This window comes from Gambusia affinis, linkage group LG09 (assembly GCF_019740435.1).
Source record: "Gambusia affinis linkage group LG09, SWU_Gaff_1.0, whole genome shotgun sequence".
Classification (NCBI taxonomy): Eukaryota; Metazoa; Chordata; class Actinopteri; order Cyprinodontiformes; family Poeciliidae; genus Gambusia; species Gambusia affinis.
In genome coordinates, this window is record NC_057876.1 from 15,156,057 (window position 1) to 15,177,788 (window position 21,732).

Genomic DNA, 21,732 nt, shown 5'->3' on the forward strand with positions numbered 1-21,732 from the left:
CTAAAGTCTCAAGTGTTTAGGGGTAGGAGTTTATAAGTTCTCACTTCTTCCTACCCCATTTTGAGCATGATATGTTAACTGAAACAAAAAAATCTGTATTTTCTCTTCTTTCTTATGCACTTCTTGTTACTGTGCAGTATTTTATTTTTATATTTGTATCATGTTCGAATAAATTTCATTTCATTTCATTTCATTTGTATGCAAACTGTGCAACAAAGACTCGAAATACAGTTTCAAAGTTTCAAATGGTTTTTTTGGGGGGTTTTTTTTTACAAATAAAACACATGTCTGCTTTCACAGCTAAGTTTTCAGTAGCCAGTTTGTAGAGTTGACACACTGATGTGTTAGTTGAAGCCATCTGTTTATAATAATGCCTTTGCGAATTTAGCAGCTAATCACGACCAGGACACCATCTTTCAGCGATGGAATCGGGAACCAAGTGTCACTGTAATGATGCCAGAAAGGCAATTAGTCTGAAAAGATTTGGTTTGGTGAATTAAAAATCTGCAATCTGCTGCTGTGAAAAATGAGCTCACGGATTCTCGACGTTGTGCACGTGAGAGAGAGCCAGAACGGACAGCAGTAGGGAGCAATCTTTTCACCCTGCCCACATGCACACATGCTTTCACAAACCCAGGAAGAAGCGCACATATGGTCGGACATACATGTTACACATTCACTGACCACGGTCAGACAGAATAACCGAGGGTTGAGGACTCTGTGGGGACCCAGCGCTGAAGAGTGTGACCACATCCTGCTACGAAACATAAACACTCTCTGCTTCTTTTCTGCTTCCTCTTCCGTTGCTCCCTGTCTGGATTTACCAGCTACCAAATAATTTCTTCGCCTCTCGGCTGCGCTCCGTTTCATCTTTAGTCTCAACACATTCGCACGTCGCTCTATCCTGATTTGTGTCTGCTTTAGGAAAACAACCATCTCGCCTTTATCCCACCATCTCCCCGCATAAATCCATGTGCCTGTACTGGGGTAATGTTCCTGTCGCTCCAAACACAGCTCCCTGCTTGTTCCAATCTCAAATCTTCATCTCCTCGCAGTGCCCGACAGGCCCATTTCCACACTCCGACACAAATGTTTCTCCTTCTAGTAATCATTTCAACATCTGTCTGCAGAGCACAGAGAAAGAGCTAGAGGTTGGAGTCGGTGAGTATGCTGGTTTTCTTTTTTTGTGCTTGTGAGCAGAGTACTGGGACTGACTTGTCTGGCGTTTCCCTTACAAGAAAGTGAGTGAATAGCAGCGTCCTGTTTTACAAGAACCCCCGTCAGACTTTTCAGTCCGGAGATGAGACAACAAAGTAAAGCGCTCTTCCTGTATTCTTCCTATATATTCTGATGGGTACGGAAGAAAGGGGAAGGAGATGGAGATGCAAACATGCTTGGCTGTGGATGCTGAAGAAGAGGAAGGATAAAATACATTGGAAAAGCTTCCAGCGAGAGATTAGGGTGCGATGAAAGAGAAAGAGAAAGAAGTGGTTCAGAAACGAGAGAGTGGGCGACTGGCACTGCGAGATGGAAAATGCAGAAGACGGCAAAGTGGGGGCCATGCAAACACACTTCCAGAGAATGGGGTGAAAGAACAAAGAGAATGAGGAAAAAATGAGGGAGTGAGCCTGAGAGAAAACTCAACTGTTAAGATTTTGATTAAGATTAAAACACAAAGGGAAACTTTAGCCCGTCAGCTCACTGAAGTGCATATAAAGATCTACCTGAGCGCTAAACGGCTCATTCTTTACTTTCCAAGATTCATCTGAAGAGTTAATTATTCTTCCCAGGGATAGAGGACAGTCTCCTGACAACACACAAAACCTCTGCAGTAATTCATCAGGGATAGCATAGCTGACAGGAACTTGTTTATTAGGAAAATCTATACCAATATTTATAGGTGCACAGGTTACTCCCCACACAGCTGTTTCTCTGTATCAATCCAAGCTTCTTCCCGGCTCCAACTCACATCGATTTGTGATTATATAGAGGGGGAGGGAAAGAATAAAAAGGGCTGAAAAAGAGTTGCATAAATAAATAAAAAGCAGAAGATGATAAAACTGAAATACAGACAGGCTGTGAATTACAAAAAAGGTTTAATTTTGTATGTGAGGGGAAAAAAAAGGATAAAGTTTTTGAAAGGGAGAGTGATTAAACTGGGGAATAAATGGACTGAGAATGAAACAGCCAGGAAAGACGTCCTTTTTCATGTTACTAGGATGCAACTTTTTAGTGTTACTTATGCAGAACTGTCATAGCCTTTATGTGAAAATAAAACAGCAACAGGTAGATGATCAAATTCAGACCGGTTTGAATATGTTGACCACATGTTTACATTCAAGATGAACAAAATAACTGTACAGTGGTGCAGAGAGCAGGACACAAAGATTAGGTCCTGGCCTGGCAGAAAAAGTTACATGAAAAAGTTTATCCAACAGAAAGCATCAATGAAAAACTTTAAAGATGTAGACGATCGTGTAAATGAACCATTTCAGTGGATTTCACATGATCAGATAAACTGGTTATTTGGTCTTTGATAATAGTGATTATCTTGTAAATATTTTGTGTAACAGTTTGCTGTGGATGTGTGTGTGATTAAGTAGATCTGATTGTCGGTGCTTTCATAGTGAAAGTTATTCTTTGCTTTTTTTTAGGGCTGACTGGGTCATCTGTTAAATCTGAAACGGCGCTCGTGAAGTGATGAAACTGCATTCCTAGATTCCTTTTAGTCCATTATTGCAAAGAAAATGCTTTTTTTTTTCTTCTGTGGACTCAGATCAATAGATCCCATCTTTATGTTGTTGTGCACGTTTGACTGAGAGACTCAGTTGAAATGTCGGAGACAACAATGATAGATGTTCTCGATTTCCTTTGTTTCCTTCCAGATCCAGAATCTATCTTGTTGCATCTGCTCACATTGACTCTGTCTTTCCTTCACTTTGTGCAGCCAGTCAAACATTTTATTAAAAAAAAAAAATACAGATTTGTCAAACAAATGGTCTCCAGCAAGAGCTTTTAAGTAACATAAAAAAGAAATGAAGTCAAAGGTCAGTCTTTGACATCACTTAAAAATAGTTATTACCGGCGCTGTAGCACGCAGCTTGCTGCTTCTGTTTTAAATGCATTTCAGTTCATTTTAAGCTGAAACAATTTGTTTAGCATGACATTTTTCATGCTCACAATAATTGCATTTGTACAAGCTGCAGCACTGATTTTGCTGCAGCTCAGCAAGCAAACTGAACCATGTAGTCAGAGCTTATCTCTATTCATCAGCAGCACGTCGCTCATTGGCCCGAGGGCTCACACTGAATAGAAAATGTCTTTAGAAAAACCAAACAAAAAAACATTATGAAAATAATATATTTTTCATGGATTCAACACTGTGATTTTTTTTTTCTTGGATAAAAAAACCTGAATGTGGGTTTAATTTGTTACACTCCGACATCAAAAGCTGGCAGACAATCCTAAATAAAATAATCTACACGATGAGCTGCAGAGTGTGAAAATAAATATGAGATTCTGAGGTTGTTGTTTCCAAATCTCATATTTGGAAGCTTGCGTTCATGCTCCTGGCACAGGATTAACCAAGAACCCGTTTCATGTCAGCAGTTTCCTGATAAAGCTCTTTTGCTGTCCTAATAGGCCATTTCTGCGGACATCTTTTGATGTGGTGGTTAGAGAGAGAGGTGAAAACAGGGGAGCTTAATAAAAGAAATGTGTTCTTCTCTGTTCAGCCCTTTAACCCTGCAGCAGCAGGAAGAACTGCACCAAATGTTCCTGAGAACAGAAAGAAACCCACTTCTTTTTCTTTTTAACATATTCTGCCGAAACCAAGCAAAAAGTTTTTCGCATCACTGAAACTTCAAACGAGTTGGCCGAGTACGAGCCGACACTCAGAAGAGCAAAAAGATTTGAAGATTTGAGGGCAGAAGAGACAGAAACTGCAAAGGAAGGAAAAAAAAAAAAGAAAAAAGCACAACACAAACGGAAGATGAGAACTTAAAAGGAGCAACTTTTAAAAGGCAAAATAAAGGGAACGAAATCAAGTGAAAGCGAGAAGGGAGCAGCGAAATAAAAGCAGAGGCAAAACCAAAAGAAGCAAAAAAGAAAAAAAAACAAACAAACAAACAAAAAAAAAAACAGGGAGATAAATGTGTCTGCCAGGTCCAGGTTTTGTAGTTTATGACCACTGGGAAATATTTCATAGGTCCAGAGCAGTTGGGGCAGGAATTGAGAATAAATTTCCTGTTTTTGCCGCAGGTGAAGAAAGACACATACTGACAAATGCCTTACTGCCAACCGAAGCCCTCACAAGCTGGGAGGCCAGTGGCTTATCACTCAGTCTCACTGCCTTTATCGCTAAAAATATATGTAGGTCACATCATCCATTTAGCTTCATTTAGTAACTGACACAGAAAAACACAGAACAACTTTTGATGTAGTTTAGCGACTGTCTTTTGTTGAGTTTGGCCGATTCGTCACTCCAAATTGCTCTGAATTAGGTTGTAACTGGACTGCATTTATCTAAAGAGTGAATCGGTTCGCCTGCAACAGAGTTTCACAAAAATAATGAACAAAGGAGAATAAAAGCCTCCAAGAAAACACACTGGAGCTCTTGCTGCAGTCTTCCCTTGTCTGTGAAGTCTGCCTGCTTGCTTTGTCTCTTGATGTTTGACTTTATCAGCCAAGTTGTTGAGAAGGAAGTTTTAAGAACTTTCAGAACATTGTATATTATGAATGATGTCATGGCTTTCTAAGCTTCTGATTGATTATTTCCCAACATCCCAGTTAAATAGCGATACGCTTTTGGTTTAATTTTAAAGCACAAATTGAGAACGCCTCGTTTTTGTGTGACACGATCGCAAAAATCCAAATAAATCAACGAGAATGGCAGGAATAGAATTGTGGACCTCCACATGTTCTTTTTTGGAAATAATTTTACTTGTCTGTTATGAGTAAAAAAAATTTTAAAGCAAATAGTTTAAAAGGCAATTCAATTCTATTTTAAGCAAATATTTGGGAACATCTAAAATGAAGCAAAGTCATTCAAAAATATCCAAAAATATCTATTTTGCCTTATTTAGGAATTTAGAAAATAGAAAATGTGTATTCTGATTTAATATTAATAAATATCTGGTTTTAACTGCATATCAGAAAAAAGTTAAAACATGAAACAGTTTTTTTTTGGATTATGCTGTTTTTGAGTTTGATGTGTTCATCCAGAAAACTCGTTTTCTGGATGAACACATCAAATTCCTCAGTTAAATTAAAATCCTGCTTTACCGTAAAAGTGCTGGTTCCACCAGGATTATTGGAAAGTTTAAATTGTGCCTCTGCTAACTCAGAAACGTGTCAGCTAGTCTGCCGTCGGCTCGAAAGAGCAGGAAAAAGCTTCATCTGGCTGCCATTCTCTGCGAATCATGCAGTAACTTTAGTAAATCTGTAATCCTGAGTGGCTGAGCAACAACAAACACCAGGCAACACCAGTGGATTCTCACATTTTTCATCTTCCCTGTTCTAAAAACATGAGCGAGTCTGCTGTGAATTAGTTCTCCAGTACATAGAAAATAGATGTGAGAACATAAGAAATGTGGGAATTGCATGAGAGTATTTTCACTGTCAGGCAGAATTTTCACACATGTAATCATCAAAGGCTGCCGTACCTCTCACATCTGCAACTGCACAAGGTTACACTGAGATCCACATCATTTTGTTGTCTTCAGAGGGTTTACAGGAGGCTTTTATATTCAGATCAGCTTCATCTACAAATACAGGATTAAATAAGAGCTTTATCTAAATAATTATCTGCGACTTTTTGACAGCAGATCCAGTTAGTTTAACCTCAGGAAATAGTGAATCTACAGCGACTGTCAGGTTGAGTTTTTTTTTTTTATTTTATTAAACTCAGTGAAAAGAACTGAAAGTCTTTAAAATGTAACAGTGCACTTGACACCGTCAACAAAATATGCTCGTCTTAATTTTTGTTTCTTATGACACCAATCAAAATGGTGTTATAGTGTTTTTAAACACATACATAACATCTAAAAATTATCAGTTGGATCACCAAAAAAACGAAGTAATAAACTTTAGTGTCAATTAGCCAATCAATACCTAATTACCAACAATAAACTGAGGAAAGCGAGTTAGAACAGTCTTAAATCTGACTTTTACAGTCTTAAATCTGGAGACAATAATTGAAAGCCATTTAAAAGAGAAAACAGAAAAGCCATATTTGAGTATTTTATTATGCTAAATCAGGTTCCCTAGAGTTAAACTAGTTAAACTTCCTTATTTTTAAACTAGAAAATAAGACTGTCAACCCTAATGAAGTTTCTTCCATCAAGAAGAAACTTTATGATGCAGAGTGAGGCATTCAGATAAATAACTTCACCATAGAAGCCATCAAGGTCTTAAACTCCTTATCTTTTGAAATGCAAAAAGACACAAGAAGAACTTGCTTCGACTAAATCAGCAGATCCAATTCCGTCCCTAAAGACAGCCAGCTGGTCAAAAGTGAAATAAAGTTATTAAATATGTAAAATAAATGTCATCCTCAGCATTACTCATCATTAGAGCAAGTCATCAGTTCTTGATTTTGTTGAGTCATGTGGTACGGAAAGGCAGGGAGGTAAAAATTCCTAAAAATACTTTTCCTTTAAAGTTCTGACACCTCAGCAAGTTAACTTTGAGTCCTTCTCAGCTGGCCGTTCCCTCACGTTGGGCGGCGATCAAGGGTGGGCCAAACTTCGCTGCCAAATGAATCCTGCCCTGCTTTCATTAGGCAACTTTTTGCACAGATGGTGAACACACATCCACTGACACACACACACTCTGGCCCCTGAGAAGCAATCTTGCCTCCTCTCTCAAATTTCCTCAATTTTTCACCCCCACTTTTTTCTCATCCGACTCCTCTTCACCCCAAAGCCGTGAAAACTTCAAAAGTTGCAGATATTTTTAGGCTCTGCTAAATGAAAGTGGAAGAGTTTTGATGAAACAGTTTAAATGAAACAAAAAGCCAACTTTGGTGACATGTTGGCAACTATAGGCGATGCCATCTACTTTGACTTCTGGAAACCTGCTAGGACAAATAACTGGCTGAAAAATCAAATATTTAATATTTAAATATTTGTTTTTCACAAAGCAAAAACATAGCATGATATGTTAGGATAGAGAGATACATTTTCTAACATTACCTTTTCATTTTTGGGAAGAGCTAAATAATATTTTTTTGCAACATATGTGCCTAGTACGGCAAGTTTTAGGTTTTATTTAGTCAAAAACAGAAATCTCAGAATTTCATGAACGCCCTCAGTGGTGATGTGCAGAGAACGTATTTTATCAGTTCTTTTTGTCATGTTCAGTCAAAATGGAGTGGACAAACAAACATGTTCTGAATCATGTGAGAACTGACACAGAAAACGAAAAGAAACAAAAACAAGAGCCCACTGCACTGAACCCCATTGAAAACCTCATTTTTATTCCACCAAATATTAATTTCTTACCTCTTCCTGAGTTAAAACATTAGTACTGTTATTTCTAAAGGAATATGAACTTTACATTATTTGCATCTTTTTCATCACTTTGACCATTCATCATTTTCTGCTGTTAAGTACTAAATTCTTGCTTGGAATTTTGGAGCCATATTGTCAAAAGTTCATAGAATAAAATGTTCATTTTACTCAAACATATGAAAAGTAAAATCAAAGAAACTGATCATTTCTTTGGTCTCTCCATTTAATCCAGAGCAGTATATTGTGGATGGCTTACGCTGATGAAGATGGCTTGTTATTTACAGATTTTGATCTAACAAAAAGATTTTTAAAAAGTTAAGAAAAGTCACATAATGAAAGGTTATTGTGTTTTGCAGAAAGCACTGTTTCAGATGTGTGTGTGGTTGAAGCAAAAAGAGCATCTGTTCCAAGATACAGTTTATCAGGGTGATTCACCAAAAGCCGCCACTGATGATACATTTTGGTGTTAAAAGGTTAAAAATGAGCCTTAAGGATCTGCACAGCACACATCGAACGTATCTGTTGAAAGCTGCCGCCACGCAGGTCAGAGTAAAACAGCCCACGCAGGATGCTGTATATGCGAACCATTTACACGGTCTCTGAAGAGTTTTTACAGCTGTTTGCTTTGACGGCAGCGTTGGGCAGCTGTGAAACAGAAAATACGACCTTAAGGCATTTCTCTGTTGGACTTTTCTGAAAATTCGAAAGATTCAGTTAATATCAACGCCTCCGTGGTTTTTCATCTTAGTATATGCAGTCTTTTCCGCAGGATTTCATTGAGATTGGTCCTCTAGATAAACATTTTAGTTATTGAATTCTCCATGTTTTCAATAATCTTGGTCATTTTTCTTTTGCTTACATTCGTCTTGTTGGAAGAACCTCAGTGGTAAACACCAAGGTTTAAAGTCAACAAATACATGGCGAACCATGTTCAAAGGCAAACAAGCCAAACTACAGCTGTTACATGTTACACGGATAATTTAGGAGCCTTAAAGACAAATTTATGTAATTTATGGAAAGCTGCTCATGCATAGGTATGCAAAAGAGCGTTAAGCGAGCATGTGTGAAGTGTCAGCAGCTGCTGAAGAGCAGCGGGGCAGACAGGAAGCGGGCTGGTATGAAAGCAGCCGGGCAAATGCCATCACCTATTATGGACAACACCAGTGCCACGGCCACACGCGCACACACACGCACGCCCTTTCGCAGACACACACACACACACAAATGTTCCCAAATCCACAGCTCAATCAGTAGACAGGTGGCCTGGAGACTAAATCCATGAGCTACATTATTATTCCCCCAACTTGTACGATATTCATGTTGCCGAGGGCAAACATACAGATTGGCTTGACAAACGCAAAACATGAATTCTGCATGCATGTACAAATATCAAGCAAAAACACAGCTCCATTTACCCATCTTAAAACATGAACGCTTACCTTTGCGATACATCGCCGGCTTGGACTGCAGGGAGAAGGTTCCCATCACCAGACCCATGTTGACTTCTTAGTGTAGTAAAGGTGTGTGTGAGCGTGTGTGTGTGTGATGTAATTAAGGTGTGTTAGCGAGCGCGCACCCAGCAGGTGTGTGTCATCTGTGATCAAGTGAGTCCGTCAGTCGGTTGTATGTGTGGAAGTACAGATATCACTTCTCATGCCGCCTCACACCCACACAGCTCGGCTGCTTTTGCTCGAGGGTGTGTGAGTGAAAAAGAGAGTGGGTGCGTGTGTGTGTGTGAATGAAATGAGCGGCAGACACGCACTCTGAAGCTACCTTTGTCTGCGCTGTCACTGGAGCTGCCTTCCTCTCATGCCTCTGGTCTCTTACTCCTAACAGACCCTCTCTCTCAGAGTAAACCCCTCTTCACCCCGAAACCAGACCGTCATTCCTCCGCGCCTCTTTACGTATTTGTTCCTCCCTTCCTTCTCTCCTGTTCATCTCAGCCGCTCTGTCTCTGTCTGTGTGGTGGGGAGCGAGGGGCTGCACACTGTTGCACGGGGGAAGACGGAGACGGATTGAGGGGAGGGGAAGAAAAGGAGGACAAAACTGAAGGGGAGAACAAAAGAAAGGGGGAATGAGAAAATGATGATGGAGAAAGAGGAGATGGAGAGCAGCGTGGGAGGGTTGAAGATGAAGCAAAGAGATGGACAGAGATGAGGAGAGCAATAGGTGAAAAGAGATAAAGGAGAGCCGGACTGATCTGTCCCCCCTTTGTTATTCAGCGGGCAGACTGGCAGCGGAGAGCGAACGTGCAGCTTTATCTCTACATGCACGGGTCTGACAGGTGGGGTGAACATGTGATTACCCTACCAGAGGACAGGGCACCAGCAACATCCCTCTGATGCTGACATGCTGCTGCTGCTGCTGCTGCTCACATGCAAGCGTCTGCATCCACACTTTGCGTCAGACATGCTCTGACTATTAAGTCTAAATATATGAGCCTTCTCTTATTTCCCTTCTCCAATACACAGAACAGATTCTTCATGACCCTGTCGGAAAATGTGTGAGAAGTAAGCGGTGCTGAGGCTGTGAGAGAGAGCATGTTTAAAATTAAGAATGACATTCATCATCAAAAAGAATAACAAAAAACTAACTCATATACACTTGTGCTCATAAGTTTACATACCCTGGGGAAATTTCAGAGAATGTAAATGATAAAAAAAATTTTTTTTTACTTATGGTTAACGGTATAGTATGCTCCCAATAACATGCATGATCAATTTAAGGCTTCATGGTTTTGGATTAACCACTTAATTTTCCATTGGTGGATAAAAAGCTTCTAGTTTCTGTAAATCTAACCATCAGGTCAAAAACGTATTTATAGGTTTGAAGAAGTTCACATGAAAGATTACATTTTTGGAAAAACCAAAGAATTTCTTGTAGGGTGTAAAAAAGAGAGTAAAAAAAAAATATATCTTCTGTCCTAACTTCTTTTCCAAGAACAGAACAGTAATTCTTGAACTAAACTCTCCCAGCAGTAGAACCTGCTGGGAATGAAAAATCCAGTGTTTGGTGCCTGTATGAATTAAAAATAAGCTGCTGCCACAAAAGAAGATTGAATAATTCACAACTAACTTTGGAAGAAAAAGAAAACTACAGCAGATCTAAGGATCTGAGAGTAAAATACATCAAAATGACATCAGTGTAAGTTAAACCTTGAGCCAACAGATTTGAGCCGACATCTTCGACAATAAAAGAGCTGTGGAAGATGTCGGCTCTTCGACAGCTTCGACTTTTAAATTTTGGTACATAAATTTTAATGTACCAAAATTTATACCTCTACATTTTCGTAATGTACCAAAATTTAGTGGATCTACCGTAATAAGACGGCATTAGGTCCAATAAGCTCCTAATGCCGTCTTATTTGCTGTTCTGGTGGACATTGGGAGATTATTTTTAAAAAGCAGGCAAAGTTCAACTGTTCAGTCAATCAGATGTTTCCAATTGTTGTGGCTGACTCTTGTTTGTAAGTTATGAAACAAAAATACAAATGCATCAACATCAGCATATTTTAGTCACAACAAAATAAAGGGGCAATCATTGAACATATGTAATGGTTTTTCAGGTTGTTTGTTTGAGGCCTGCTGAAAAAAAATCCTCATTAGTGACTTCTAGAGTAAAGACCTCAAAACCCTGCAACCGCGGCGCCGGAACATAAGGCCTGTGAGACAAACTGTATCCATCAGCATGTGACCTCCATGTCTCAGCATGGTCGACCGTCTGCAAACTACGATCTGACAAAAACTGAGAGTGAGCGCTAAGCATGAATGCACATTGAGAAATTGGCAGTTTGAAAGGTGGAGATGCTCACAATGTCACAATAAAGAGAATGTGCATGTGTGGTTTAGACATAATATGCACGATTTAACCACTCATGCAAACAAAATGTTACTTCTTAAACTCTTTTGTCACTTTGTTGCCTCCAGTGAGTATTGGCATGCTTCCAGCCCTCCTTCAAGCAGTCAGCACCAAACACAGTTTGCCAACACCCAGTTGGCATGTAATCCAATCCAATTCACTGATCCCAGTTCAGGACCCAAATCCAGTTAAATCACAGTGGGTGGGATTAAACATTCAGTGTTAAGCCGTGCCTTTTAGAGCCAGGTATTCCCACACACAAAAACAGATTAGAACTCCAACACAATGGAGGAACGAAGCTCCTCAGCAACACAATCCTCCTCACATTTACTCTCCTGTCAGTCGTGCTTAACCTCGTCCTCCTCCCCTGCTGCTGGGGTTCGTAAGCTGAACTGATCATATTGATGGCACTGCTTATTGAAATTCCTCTCATAGCCATGGTTAAAGAAAACAATTTACAACTAAAACATCGATGAGCTTGGCCCAACGCCATTGAAACCCATGGGAAAGCTACTAGGACATAGTTTTGAGTGTCCAGGGTAGAAGGTTTGAAATGGAAAAAAAAAAAAAAGAAGAAAAATGTAAATAGGCACTAAAGAGACAAAAATACAGATAATTTCTTCTCGTTTTTAAGACAAAAATACGACAGCATGTTCTAATTGTAACACGTACACTGCAGCCCTATTTCACACTTACCACGCATGCTTACACGTTTAACAACATGCACAGACACCCGTCGTAACAGCGAGAGAGAATGGCAAGAAATCAACTGAATTAAAAAAAAAAAAACGGATCTTTGAATACACACCAGCAGTGATGCAAAGCATTTCTGATTAAACAGAGACTCAGTCTGAAAAGACGAGATAAGACAACACAATTTGTTATAACGACAACGCTTAGCTTTAGTGGTGGCGTTATGTACACGTCTATCAGAGGAAATACAGCCTTTTTTCCTGATCAAACAATTTCAAAAACTGAACTGGATAAAAGCCCAGAAAGACAAAAAAATAGTCAGATCTTTTGGCTTTTGACCGCTGCAAAATTGACAGATTACGAATACAGACTTTCAGAAAACACTGAACAGACCAGAGAGAGAGAATAACCATAAAAAGGAACAGAACAGAATAGAACAGAACAGTATAGAATAGAATAGAACAGTATAGAACTGAACAGTATAGAATAGAACAGAACAGAACAGAATAGAATAGAATAGAATAGAATAGAATAGAATAGAATAGAATAGAATAGAATAGAATAGAATAGAATAGAATAGAATAGAATAGAATAGAATGGAGCTGATATCAGCTCAGACTCAGTCAAGACTTTATTAACTGTATTTTGACTCCAATTTGTTTGAAGCAAATAATTTTGTTGTTCGTGAGCAACATTGGCAGCAAGACAAAGATTCATGCCCTGCTGTTTGAAAACATAACTAATTAAATTATATTTTTCTACCTAAAGCATTTCTTTAATTATTTTTCTTTTTTTTTCTTTTGTACATGACTGAATAACCTAAGTTAATTATGCTCCTGAACATATAATGTGCAACACATAAATTCTTTACCCACAGCCTCTCATATACAGTACAATAACATGCTGAATTTTGCTAAGTATAGTAGTGAGGAAAATTGAGCTTTCAATAGTCATTTTTGACCTTCAGTCGCTTCGTGGCACTTAATTTTCCTACATATATGAGATGTTAAATATTAGTTTACCAGACTGCAGACCTGAAAGTGCATAAAATGCTACATGTCTAAGACTCGGTTCTGCAATCTTTGCAAATCAAAGAGCCATTTTTGCTCTCAGAACAGCTAAATTAATAAACTAAACTTGTTACATGACCATTTAAAAAAAAAGAACACTTGTTTTCATTTTCAACGATTCACCATTATATTTCTTTTTTTTAAATAAAGAAAAACAAAAATGTTGCTAAAAATATGATGGCCACATTTTCCTGGATGGGATCTTGATATTTGTGGAAAATAAAAGAGCATGATTTCTAAAACAATGACAAGAAAAATAGATCTAAACATATTACTGGTACTTTCAGTCTCCTGCTGCCATAGGTTTAATTCAGTGCAGGTATTCCATTAAAAAAGCTGAAAAAGGCTAAAACTTGTATTTGTCATTGTATCTACATTAAAAACATTGCATGGTTATTTATTAAAGTTATAAAGAGCCACTGTGGAAGATACAAAGTTTGCATCCTTGAGGCATAACTTGTAGACTCCTGATCTAAAATTTTGCTTGTCATGACAAAGCAAGATGGATTTTTTTTTGGGATGTGATGCAAAGATGTTTGAGTTGCAATTTGAAAAACTTGAGTTTTCACAAAAATTGAGCTTTGCTCTATAAAAATCAGCAAGAAGTGATGGAAAAAGCTTAATGCATGACTCAGCATTTAAAGGAGCAGAGCGCAGGATGTGTGCCACCTTGTGGTGGCATTGTAAACTGCAACAAACTGAAGAACGTCAAATTGTCGCACAATTTTCCCACAAGAATCGAAATCAGGGCTCTGCAACTTTTGGGTGCATCTCCGCTCCGACACGCCTGAATCAAAATACTGAACTACCTCCTTGGCATGTCAGCAAGTTTTGACAAGACTTGTTTATTAACAATTTGTTTGCTTCAGGGACTTTGGGACTGGAATTCATCCAAAAGCTGCAGGACAGACTTACTGACCACTGATCCAGAGTTACTGCTGTAGTTTTCCAAATTTGATAAACATGTGTCTTATTATCAGTGCACAATTTCTTCCCCTTATTTCCATCTATAAACGTACCATTCCATCTTGAGTTCCTACAGTGAATGACAAAATCTTTTAATCAACAAAATAGTCACAACATAAATGACAAATCAGTATTTAGGTCTTTTAGTTTAATTGTCTTTTGGCTCAGTGTTTGCTAAAATCATTTCTAATGCTGATCTATAATTAAAGAGTTTTTGCTTTGTCCTTTACATGAGTGAGTGTAAATTTGATCACTATTTATCACAGCCATTCTTTTAATTTTAAGAGGTCCAGCTGTTTAAGGTTTCACTCCGTAACTGTGACAGCAACAAGTTGAAGACTTCAGGATTAACTGCAGCCATAAAATAGCTGCACAAAATCAATTCAGAATTCCAACTTGTGCAAACATAACGAACCAAAAAAATTGTTTTGCGTTTGAAAAATGACTTTATGGTGTAACATGTTTGAACCAGCAGCATTAATAGAATCATATTGCATAACTGCTTTGTGAACTGCTGTGAAATGGGGTTCATCACATCATCCAGGGTGCTGTGAATCACACTGAGTGCCAGCCAGCTTTTTTTTCCCCCATCATTTATTAACCATCGCACCGCAGACCTTTTACAGGCTTGGGATGGCAGAATGTGTGGGAGAATAAATGGAGGCAGGAAGAAAAAAAAGATGGGCTTTTGGCTGTCAAGTTGAAAGATAAAAAGCATTTCTCTCCAGAGACAGAAGGTGTGTTGACAAGCACAGAAAGGGGTGAACAGGCGTTGAATAATAAAATAGCTGGTTAGTTGCTGTCTGGTCTTGTTAGAAGAAAGCTGGATAAGGTCTGTCACAGCGAAGCCCACGTAGATAAGAAGGTGATGAGACTGAAAGCAGGGAAGATGGACCACAGTGAGAAGAGGGCAAACTCACTGATGCGATGGACGAATTGTACAGAGTAGAGAGCTGAGAGTAAAAACAGACATCAGAGGTAAAAGGTGAGATGGGATAGAAGGAGAGAGAAAGGAAGCAGCTGGTCTCAAACAGTCTGAGTTATCACAACTAACAGACTGTTTTACTACAGAGGAGAGACTCAACCATCCCTGTACGACATGAGAGTGAGAATACGCTGCAGGTCAGTTTCCCTCGCACAACATAGTCGATATGCAGCAAGAGAACAAGCAGAGCCAGAATAATCTAATCTGTTTGTTCCTTGTGTTGTTTTGTTTTCAGCCTCATCATCTCTGGTGGAATAATTTCCTCTAAATCACAGAGCACAAATTATTACCTCCTTCGCGTCAAGCAGACAGCGAGCACCACCTGATCAGTCTCCAACATTCTGTCACTATTCCCTCCGTCCATGTGCTCAACATATTTAGACACATGGACAATACAAGGTCAAACTCAAGTAATCTAAATAAACTCTCAAAAATGATGCCCAAAGTAGTAAATACAGTGTCTGTTGAGGAATAAAATTGGAGATGTTTTTAAAGTATTTTATTTTTTTTATTTTTTTTTTTACATCTATTGAAACTGATTTAAACAAAGCTGATTTTTATTTCTGCATCACATGCCAATCTAAAGGAAGGTGAACACATGGATATTTGCTCTCCTTTTCTGCATTATGACTCAAAGCAAGATGCAGCGTTTCTGCAAATGAGATTTACTGTTGTTGTATTTGCAGGTTGAGTTTCTTTCTGTGACAATAAGCTTCTCAAGGCAACAACAGCTGCTACTCTTTGTGATCCCACAATAAATCAGATAAATTCCCCGCTGGAAGCTGCTGTCGCCTGCCAGGATGTGAAAAATAGAACCAAGGAAGTGTCTTAGTTTTGTACAAATTTGGTGTATTTTGCAACATTTTTCAAATTGCTTTTGAGGTACATTTTTTCTTTCTTTCTCTTTTTTTTCATATTTGTTAAAATATAACTGGAGAAATACACTACTCAGTTAGAAACAACCAATCAGAGCTAGGAGGAGGGTCTTAGGGTTGTCAATCACTCTCATGTTCAACCTGCTTCCTGTTACGCTCTACCTGGTTCACCACAACATATCCTGCCACCCTGAATGTTAAGGCTAGTTAACATGACCCCGGTGACGGTGGATAAATGGTTTTCCTGGAACTGAAAGTTGCTTCTCTGCCATTAGGACATTGAGCAGCATTGATTGAAGACGCTCCTTCTGGCTCTGATTGGTTGTTTTTGACCGGGAGTCGAGCATTTCTTCAGATTTCAACAGTAGCTCAGAGAGGAGCTGGAGGAGCTCCGTCTTTTCAGATTAAATGTCTCATATCATCCTGCGGTGACAGTTTTAACACATGGAAATGACATATTTTTGTAGAAAATTATATAATGCAGTTTCAAGCTCAAGATAAAACCTGTATTAGACTTTCAAACAAAGAAGAAAATTATTTGTTATTCTTGTTTTATAGATTGAATCTCTGTTATTATGATATCTTGTTGCCTTTGTGTCTCCATTCCTCATCACAGTCAGAGAGAACATGACAAATCTGATTGTTTAGTTCTTGAAAAGTGAAGTGTGCAATTGTTTCTTAACTGCAGCACAGTTATCTCCCTATACAGAGATTTGTGACTTATTGCTTTGGTGGGTAGAAAGAAGGCATCTCATCCCCAGTGAATCTTTTTCCGTATGAATTTTAATGCACAGCATTTTTGCATTAAACATGTCCTGCCCCCTCCCGTATCGCCCTCCCCACTGTGGCACATTGACAGTAACATGACAGCATTTTGCCAAGGAGAGCACGCACACAAAGAGAAGTGAAACACTGAGCAAACCACACACACACTCGGTTCAGATTATGTGTGCACAGATATTTAAATATGCTCACTCACTTGATTAAAAAAAAAAAAAAAAAAAAAAAGGCAATCATGTTCACAGTCTCTGTTCCAATTTGCTTATCTTTCGCTCCGTCACTTCTCTGAATACAAACAAGCATAGCCTATCCCCTCCTGACTCAAAGCAGGATGGAGACCTCAAGCGAATATCTGATGGAAAATGAAGCTGTTGAATATTTTATTAAGCGCTTATAGGGAACAGAGTAGGTCTGACTGGCTGCACAAAATGACAAGTGAATCCTAAAAATCTGCCTCGCTGTCTGTCATTCATCAGCCATCAGGAGATGAACTGCCTCGTCAGCCAGCGCTCTGAGACTCTGAATATTTAAAGCATCATTTGCTTAAGATGACTCTTTTTGCTCTTATTTGCTCTGACAACGTGGGAATGTGTGGTTACAGTGTTTTAATAGGGAGACGGAAGCTGCACTCTGGCGCCCTCTGCTGCTCACAGAAGAAAAATGCGATGAATAACAGAACAGGGAGATTTTATATATATATAAAAAACTGACATAAGTTGGTAATGACTAATTACAGTAGTTTAAAAAGGCAAAAACTACGAAGCTAATTTTAGGACAGGTTTTTTTCCACTATTATTTCTTCCTCCTCAGGTCTTAAACATACAAGGAGAAGAATTATTAACATTGTTGAGCCAAAACAAACACCAGAACGTATTTCATCCCAGCAGGACTAAAAATTCAGAGAGAAGAAAAAATGTATTGTAAATACAGTTAAGTATGTTTTAATATTTATACACGTATGATAACATTTGTAGAACTATGTAAGCTGAACTCTCACAGTTTGTGGAAAGAAGTGGATATACATTTACCTTCACTAAGTTTATGATTTTCTGAATCCATATGAAGTGTTAATGGGGATTTTTCTCAGCATACAAGTAAAAATGTTCATCTGTATTTTGCTTTTCTTATTTTTTTCCGTGATGAAAGACTTTCCTTTGAAATTGCATGCACACTTCTCTTATTTTTTATTTTGCTTTCATTTAGTCAAAGCCACCACGAGAGGTCAGTGTTGCTCTACTGAAAGACAAATCTTCATGGCAAACACAAAAACTTTTATTTGTTTCTAAAGATATGCAGTTGGAATCATATAGTTGCATCCAATATATCAAAGAAAACCTTCATGTCTCTGTCTGACATTAAATGAGACTAAATATTTCCTGTTTTGGATTAAGTTAGGATTACAAAACTGATACGCCTTTAAATGATTTGAAAACGGCCAGATGATATTATAGCTTGTAGGAACTTATCTCCACAATGTTTGAGTTCAGTGGAGAAACGCATGTGAATGAACTCAGCTCAAACACGGTGCTTGGAAAAATGTAGAGAAACCAGAAAAAAATCTGGAAAAAAATTTGTTACAAAAATTGTTCTCTTCCTCTGTTCAAACGATGATGCACAGATACAAAAAGCATGGGGTTCTCCAGTCAACCAACCACGAAGGAAGGAGAAGGGGTCTGTCTCCCTGAGATGAACAAGGAGTAATATTCATCATCTCCAGGACCAAACCGAAAGACTTTCTTGTGTCTTTCTATTATCTTATGAAGCTGATTAGTTCTGTGCCAAGGCGAGTTTAAGGCCACTTAAAGAAAAAATGCCGTTATTTCAAAAGTAACTTTTTTAAAGTTGAAAATACACTCAAGGCCAAAAAACTTGAATCTAAATCAAAGTGTTTTGGCCTCAATGAGCCACACTGAATATGGAGAAACAAATGGAGGATCTTGAAACTGGACAAACATTCCCAGCTGTGAAGTCTGGGATTAGCAGCATCGTGATGTTGGAGTGTTTTCCTGCAGGAAGGACTGGTGCACTTCACAAAACAGAAAAACATTCAAACCAAAGCTTGATACAAAGGTAGGTACAAAGTTAGTTACGTGAGTTAAGGACAACAAAGTTGATATTTTGGAGTGGCCGTCAGTCCCAGAGAGAACTGAAAAGGTGGTAAACACACAGATTATGCAGTATGTCTTTTTATGCAGCGTAAGCAGATCAGTTTCCTTAAGCTGAAGGCTAATGCTAGCATGTTTGATCTCGTCTGATATGACTTGATAATTAATATTTCAGGTCAAATCCAGCTAACAGAAAGTAGAAAATGTTCTTCTTCTTTTTTCATAAACTAGTCACTTTGCTTTGATCATTGTGAAAGGTCATGTCTCTTGTCTGGTTCTCTTCCACACAAACAACCGCCTGGGGATACGTGAGTATCCGATCGCACAGAGCAGGTCTTATCACACAGACAGACTGGAAGCTGACGCAGCCTCTCTTTGAATAACAATAATATTGTGAAAAGTTCTACGATAGCAAGGAGAGATCAACAAAACAAATTAACGCAGCTTTGCAGAACCATCCATATAAACTTTGGCTGAACAAAATCCAGGTGCAAATCTTGCAGGATAACTCCGTGGGTCTGACAAACAAAGTCACAGATGGTTCGTATCAAAAAGTAGTATGCATAAAATTCTTCTCATGTGAACTGGTTTTCTTTTAGAAAATGCAACTATAGAAACCCTTCACACTAGAAGTTTGCATGGGGAGTTTGATTGAAAAACAAACAGGATTCATACAAATCTAAAACTTCCTGTCATTCCTATAGCATTTGGCAAGGATTTTAAAAAGATTCAGAATGGCTGGTCTTTCATAGTGGATTCAGTAGTGAACTTTTGTCATTTGACCTTTTCCAGTCATCATCAGAAACACAAGATTAGACACCATTATGCACCATTTGAGAAGAAAAACAACAAAAGCCAAATGAGACCACTTTTGTGGTTAATAAATATCTTGTTTCCGGATCCAACATGATCTGAAACGAAGCAAAAATAGACCCAAGCACTCATCAACAAGTTGGCTTATAGTAAATCCATATAAACAAATCCATTTCTGAATGTCTTTTTTGTGAAAATTAAACTAAAAGTGAATTGTTTCTCCAACCCTTGTGAAGTGTTCCTAACAAAAAGGAACAAAGCAATGATAAAAGCAAAAACTATGAATATCAAAAAATGCAGAATCACTAAAACACAAATCAGTAATGTCTCTTTAAGGAGCATGTGATGGTGCACATCAGTGTGTACCTTTGACTCTATGACCAGTGTCACTAATCAAATACAGTTTCTGCCAGAGGTTTGAAGAAGACCAGATGTGGTCCAACGCCTGTGTGTGTGTAGGGGGGGAGGGGGGGACGGGCAGGTGTGCGTGTGCGTGTGTGTGTGTGTGTGCTGTTTAGCAGAAGCAGATCTCTTGCTCCTGCAGTCCTTTTCCTTATCGTTTGCGTGGGTGTTTTACTGTCTGCGCATTCATCCCGCATGTGTTTTCAGCGCACAGTTGCACGCATATCCAACGGGTTTGTTAAACCTTTTTTTACCCTGCATGTATTTTTATTTTCAGTTTTAGTTTTTTTTTTTTTTTTTTCTTGTTCATGAAAAAGAAGACTGTTTTAATATCTTTGTGATTCCTCTGAGGAGTAATTTGTTATGTAACCAAAGGCTGAGCAGCGGCTCCTTCGTGACGTTATGAGTGTGTGAGACCTCGAGGGCAATTCTTCCCTCTGTGGCTGCATACTTGAGCCATCCAAGACCATGTGAGTGAGAGAGGGCATGAACATCTAAGTATGTCAAACTGCATGTGTGTATCTGACTGACTTCTTTGATGTTTCCCAGCCCTGCAGACAAAATGACAAAAGGTTCAAAGAGTATTATCCTGCATCTGAGAGTGTGTGCAGAATTTTTAAACCCCAGTTTAAGATTTGAATGTTGCACAAAAACAAACCCACACTCACAGGATAACAATTAATGCGCCGCAATATTAAAACTCCCTTTCTTCCTCTCAGCGTTATGTGTTTGCAGCTCCATTTCTCCAACACCCCAGCACATTTTATTACCGACATCTATCACAAGAGGACAATCACGCGCGTACGCTCTCCGTTCTGTATCAACCACATCTTTCCTCTCCATTAGCTCCTCACTCCCTTCATCTCTGTCTCCTTCGCTTCAGTCCTCTGGAGAAGGCAGAGCAGAACAAGGTCGACTTCAGATGGAGGGAAATCGAGGAAAGAGTTTTATGAGCTGAAGATGAAAGATAAACTTGACTCAACTTTAACTTCTTTGCTTGGAGACACATCAGAGTTCATTTGCAGCTTTCTCTGTTACTGTGTTTTGTCTCATTTCACTAAAAACACTTTTCTTCCCTTTTTTAACACGTGCAAATACAACATATTTTGGCATACCTTTGGTGAGAGTCCCAGTGACCAATTTGTGAAGAGTAAAGGCAAATTTGATGAGTCCCTGTTTGCAGCGTTTGGCACACCCCGTCATCCTGTCTGACCCGGGACACAGCTGGCTGAGCAGGGCCAGAGTAGGACAGGGGTCTCCAGGTGCAACACCGACAGCAGCAGCAGCAGCACTTTCAGATCAAAGCCCGCTCAGCTTCCCCGTGGTGCAGTTTACGAATCCAACGCTGGGGACGGAGGCAGAGGAAGTCCGCTCCTCTCACCGAGCTGCCAGTCCCCCTGCGAGGCTGGAGGGGGAAAGAAGAAACTATGATCTCCTGCTGCGTTTCCCCAGCATTCCCTCCCCCGCTCCTCCTCTGTCTTCTCCATCCCACCTTCCCAATGAGTCCAAATTATAAAAATCCCCGCTCAGGATCGAAATGTGTGGAGGGAAGAACAAAGATGAGTGAGGCAGGGTTAAAAGAAATCATTTCAGTTTGAAATATATTTAAAAAAGTGGTCTTACTGTCCAAGTTCCTGCAAAAACTTCCTTTTATTCTGCAGCCAGCCTGTTGGA

The 21,732-nt window shown here is 39.0% G+C and overlaps 1 protein-coding gene across 3 annotated transcripts in view; it reads right to left on the bottom strand.

Moving 5' to 3' along the window:
* The window catches only part of LOC122836640 (Kv channel-interacting protein 1), a 42,381-nt gene extending 20,918 nt beyond the window's left edge, over positions 1 to 21,463 (bottom strand). The window contains exon 1 of one of the 3 annotated variants that reach the window (XM_044126351.1): positions 21,174 to 21,463. In XM_044126351.1, the coding sequence (XP_043982286.1) occupies positions 21,174 to 21,261 (88 nt within the window). In that variant the 5' untranslated portion in view covers positions 21,262 to 21,463. Of the gene's footprint in view, positions 1 to 8,950; positions 9,742 to 21,173 lie in introns of those variants that run through there. The other 2 variants (XM_044126352.1, XM_044126354.1) reach the window with 2 other exon arrangements.
* Positions 21,464 to 21,732: the final 269 nt, after the last annotated feature.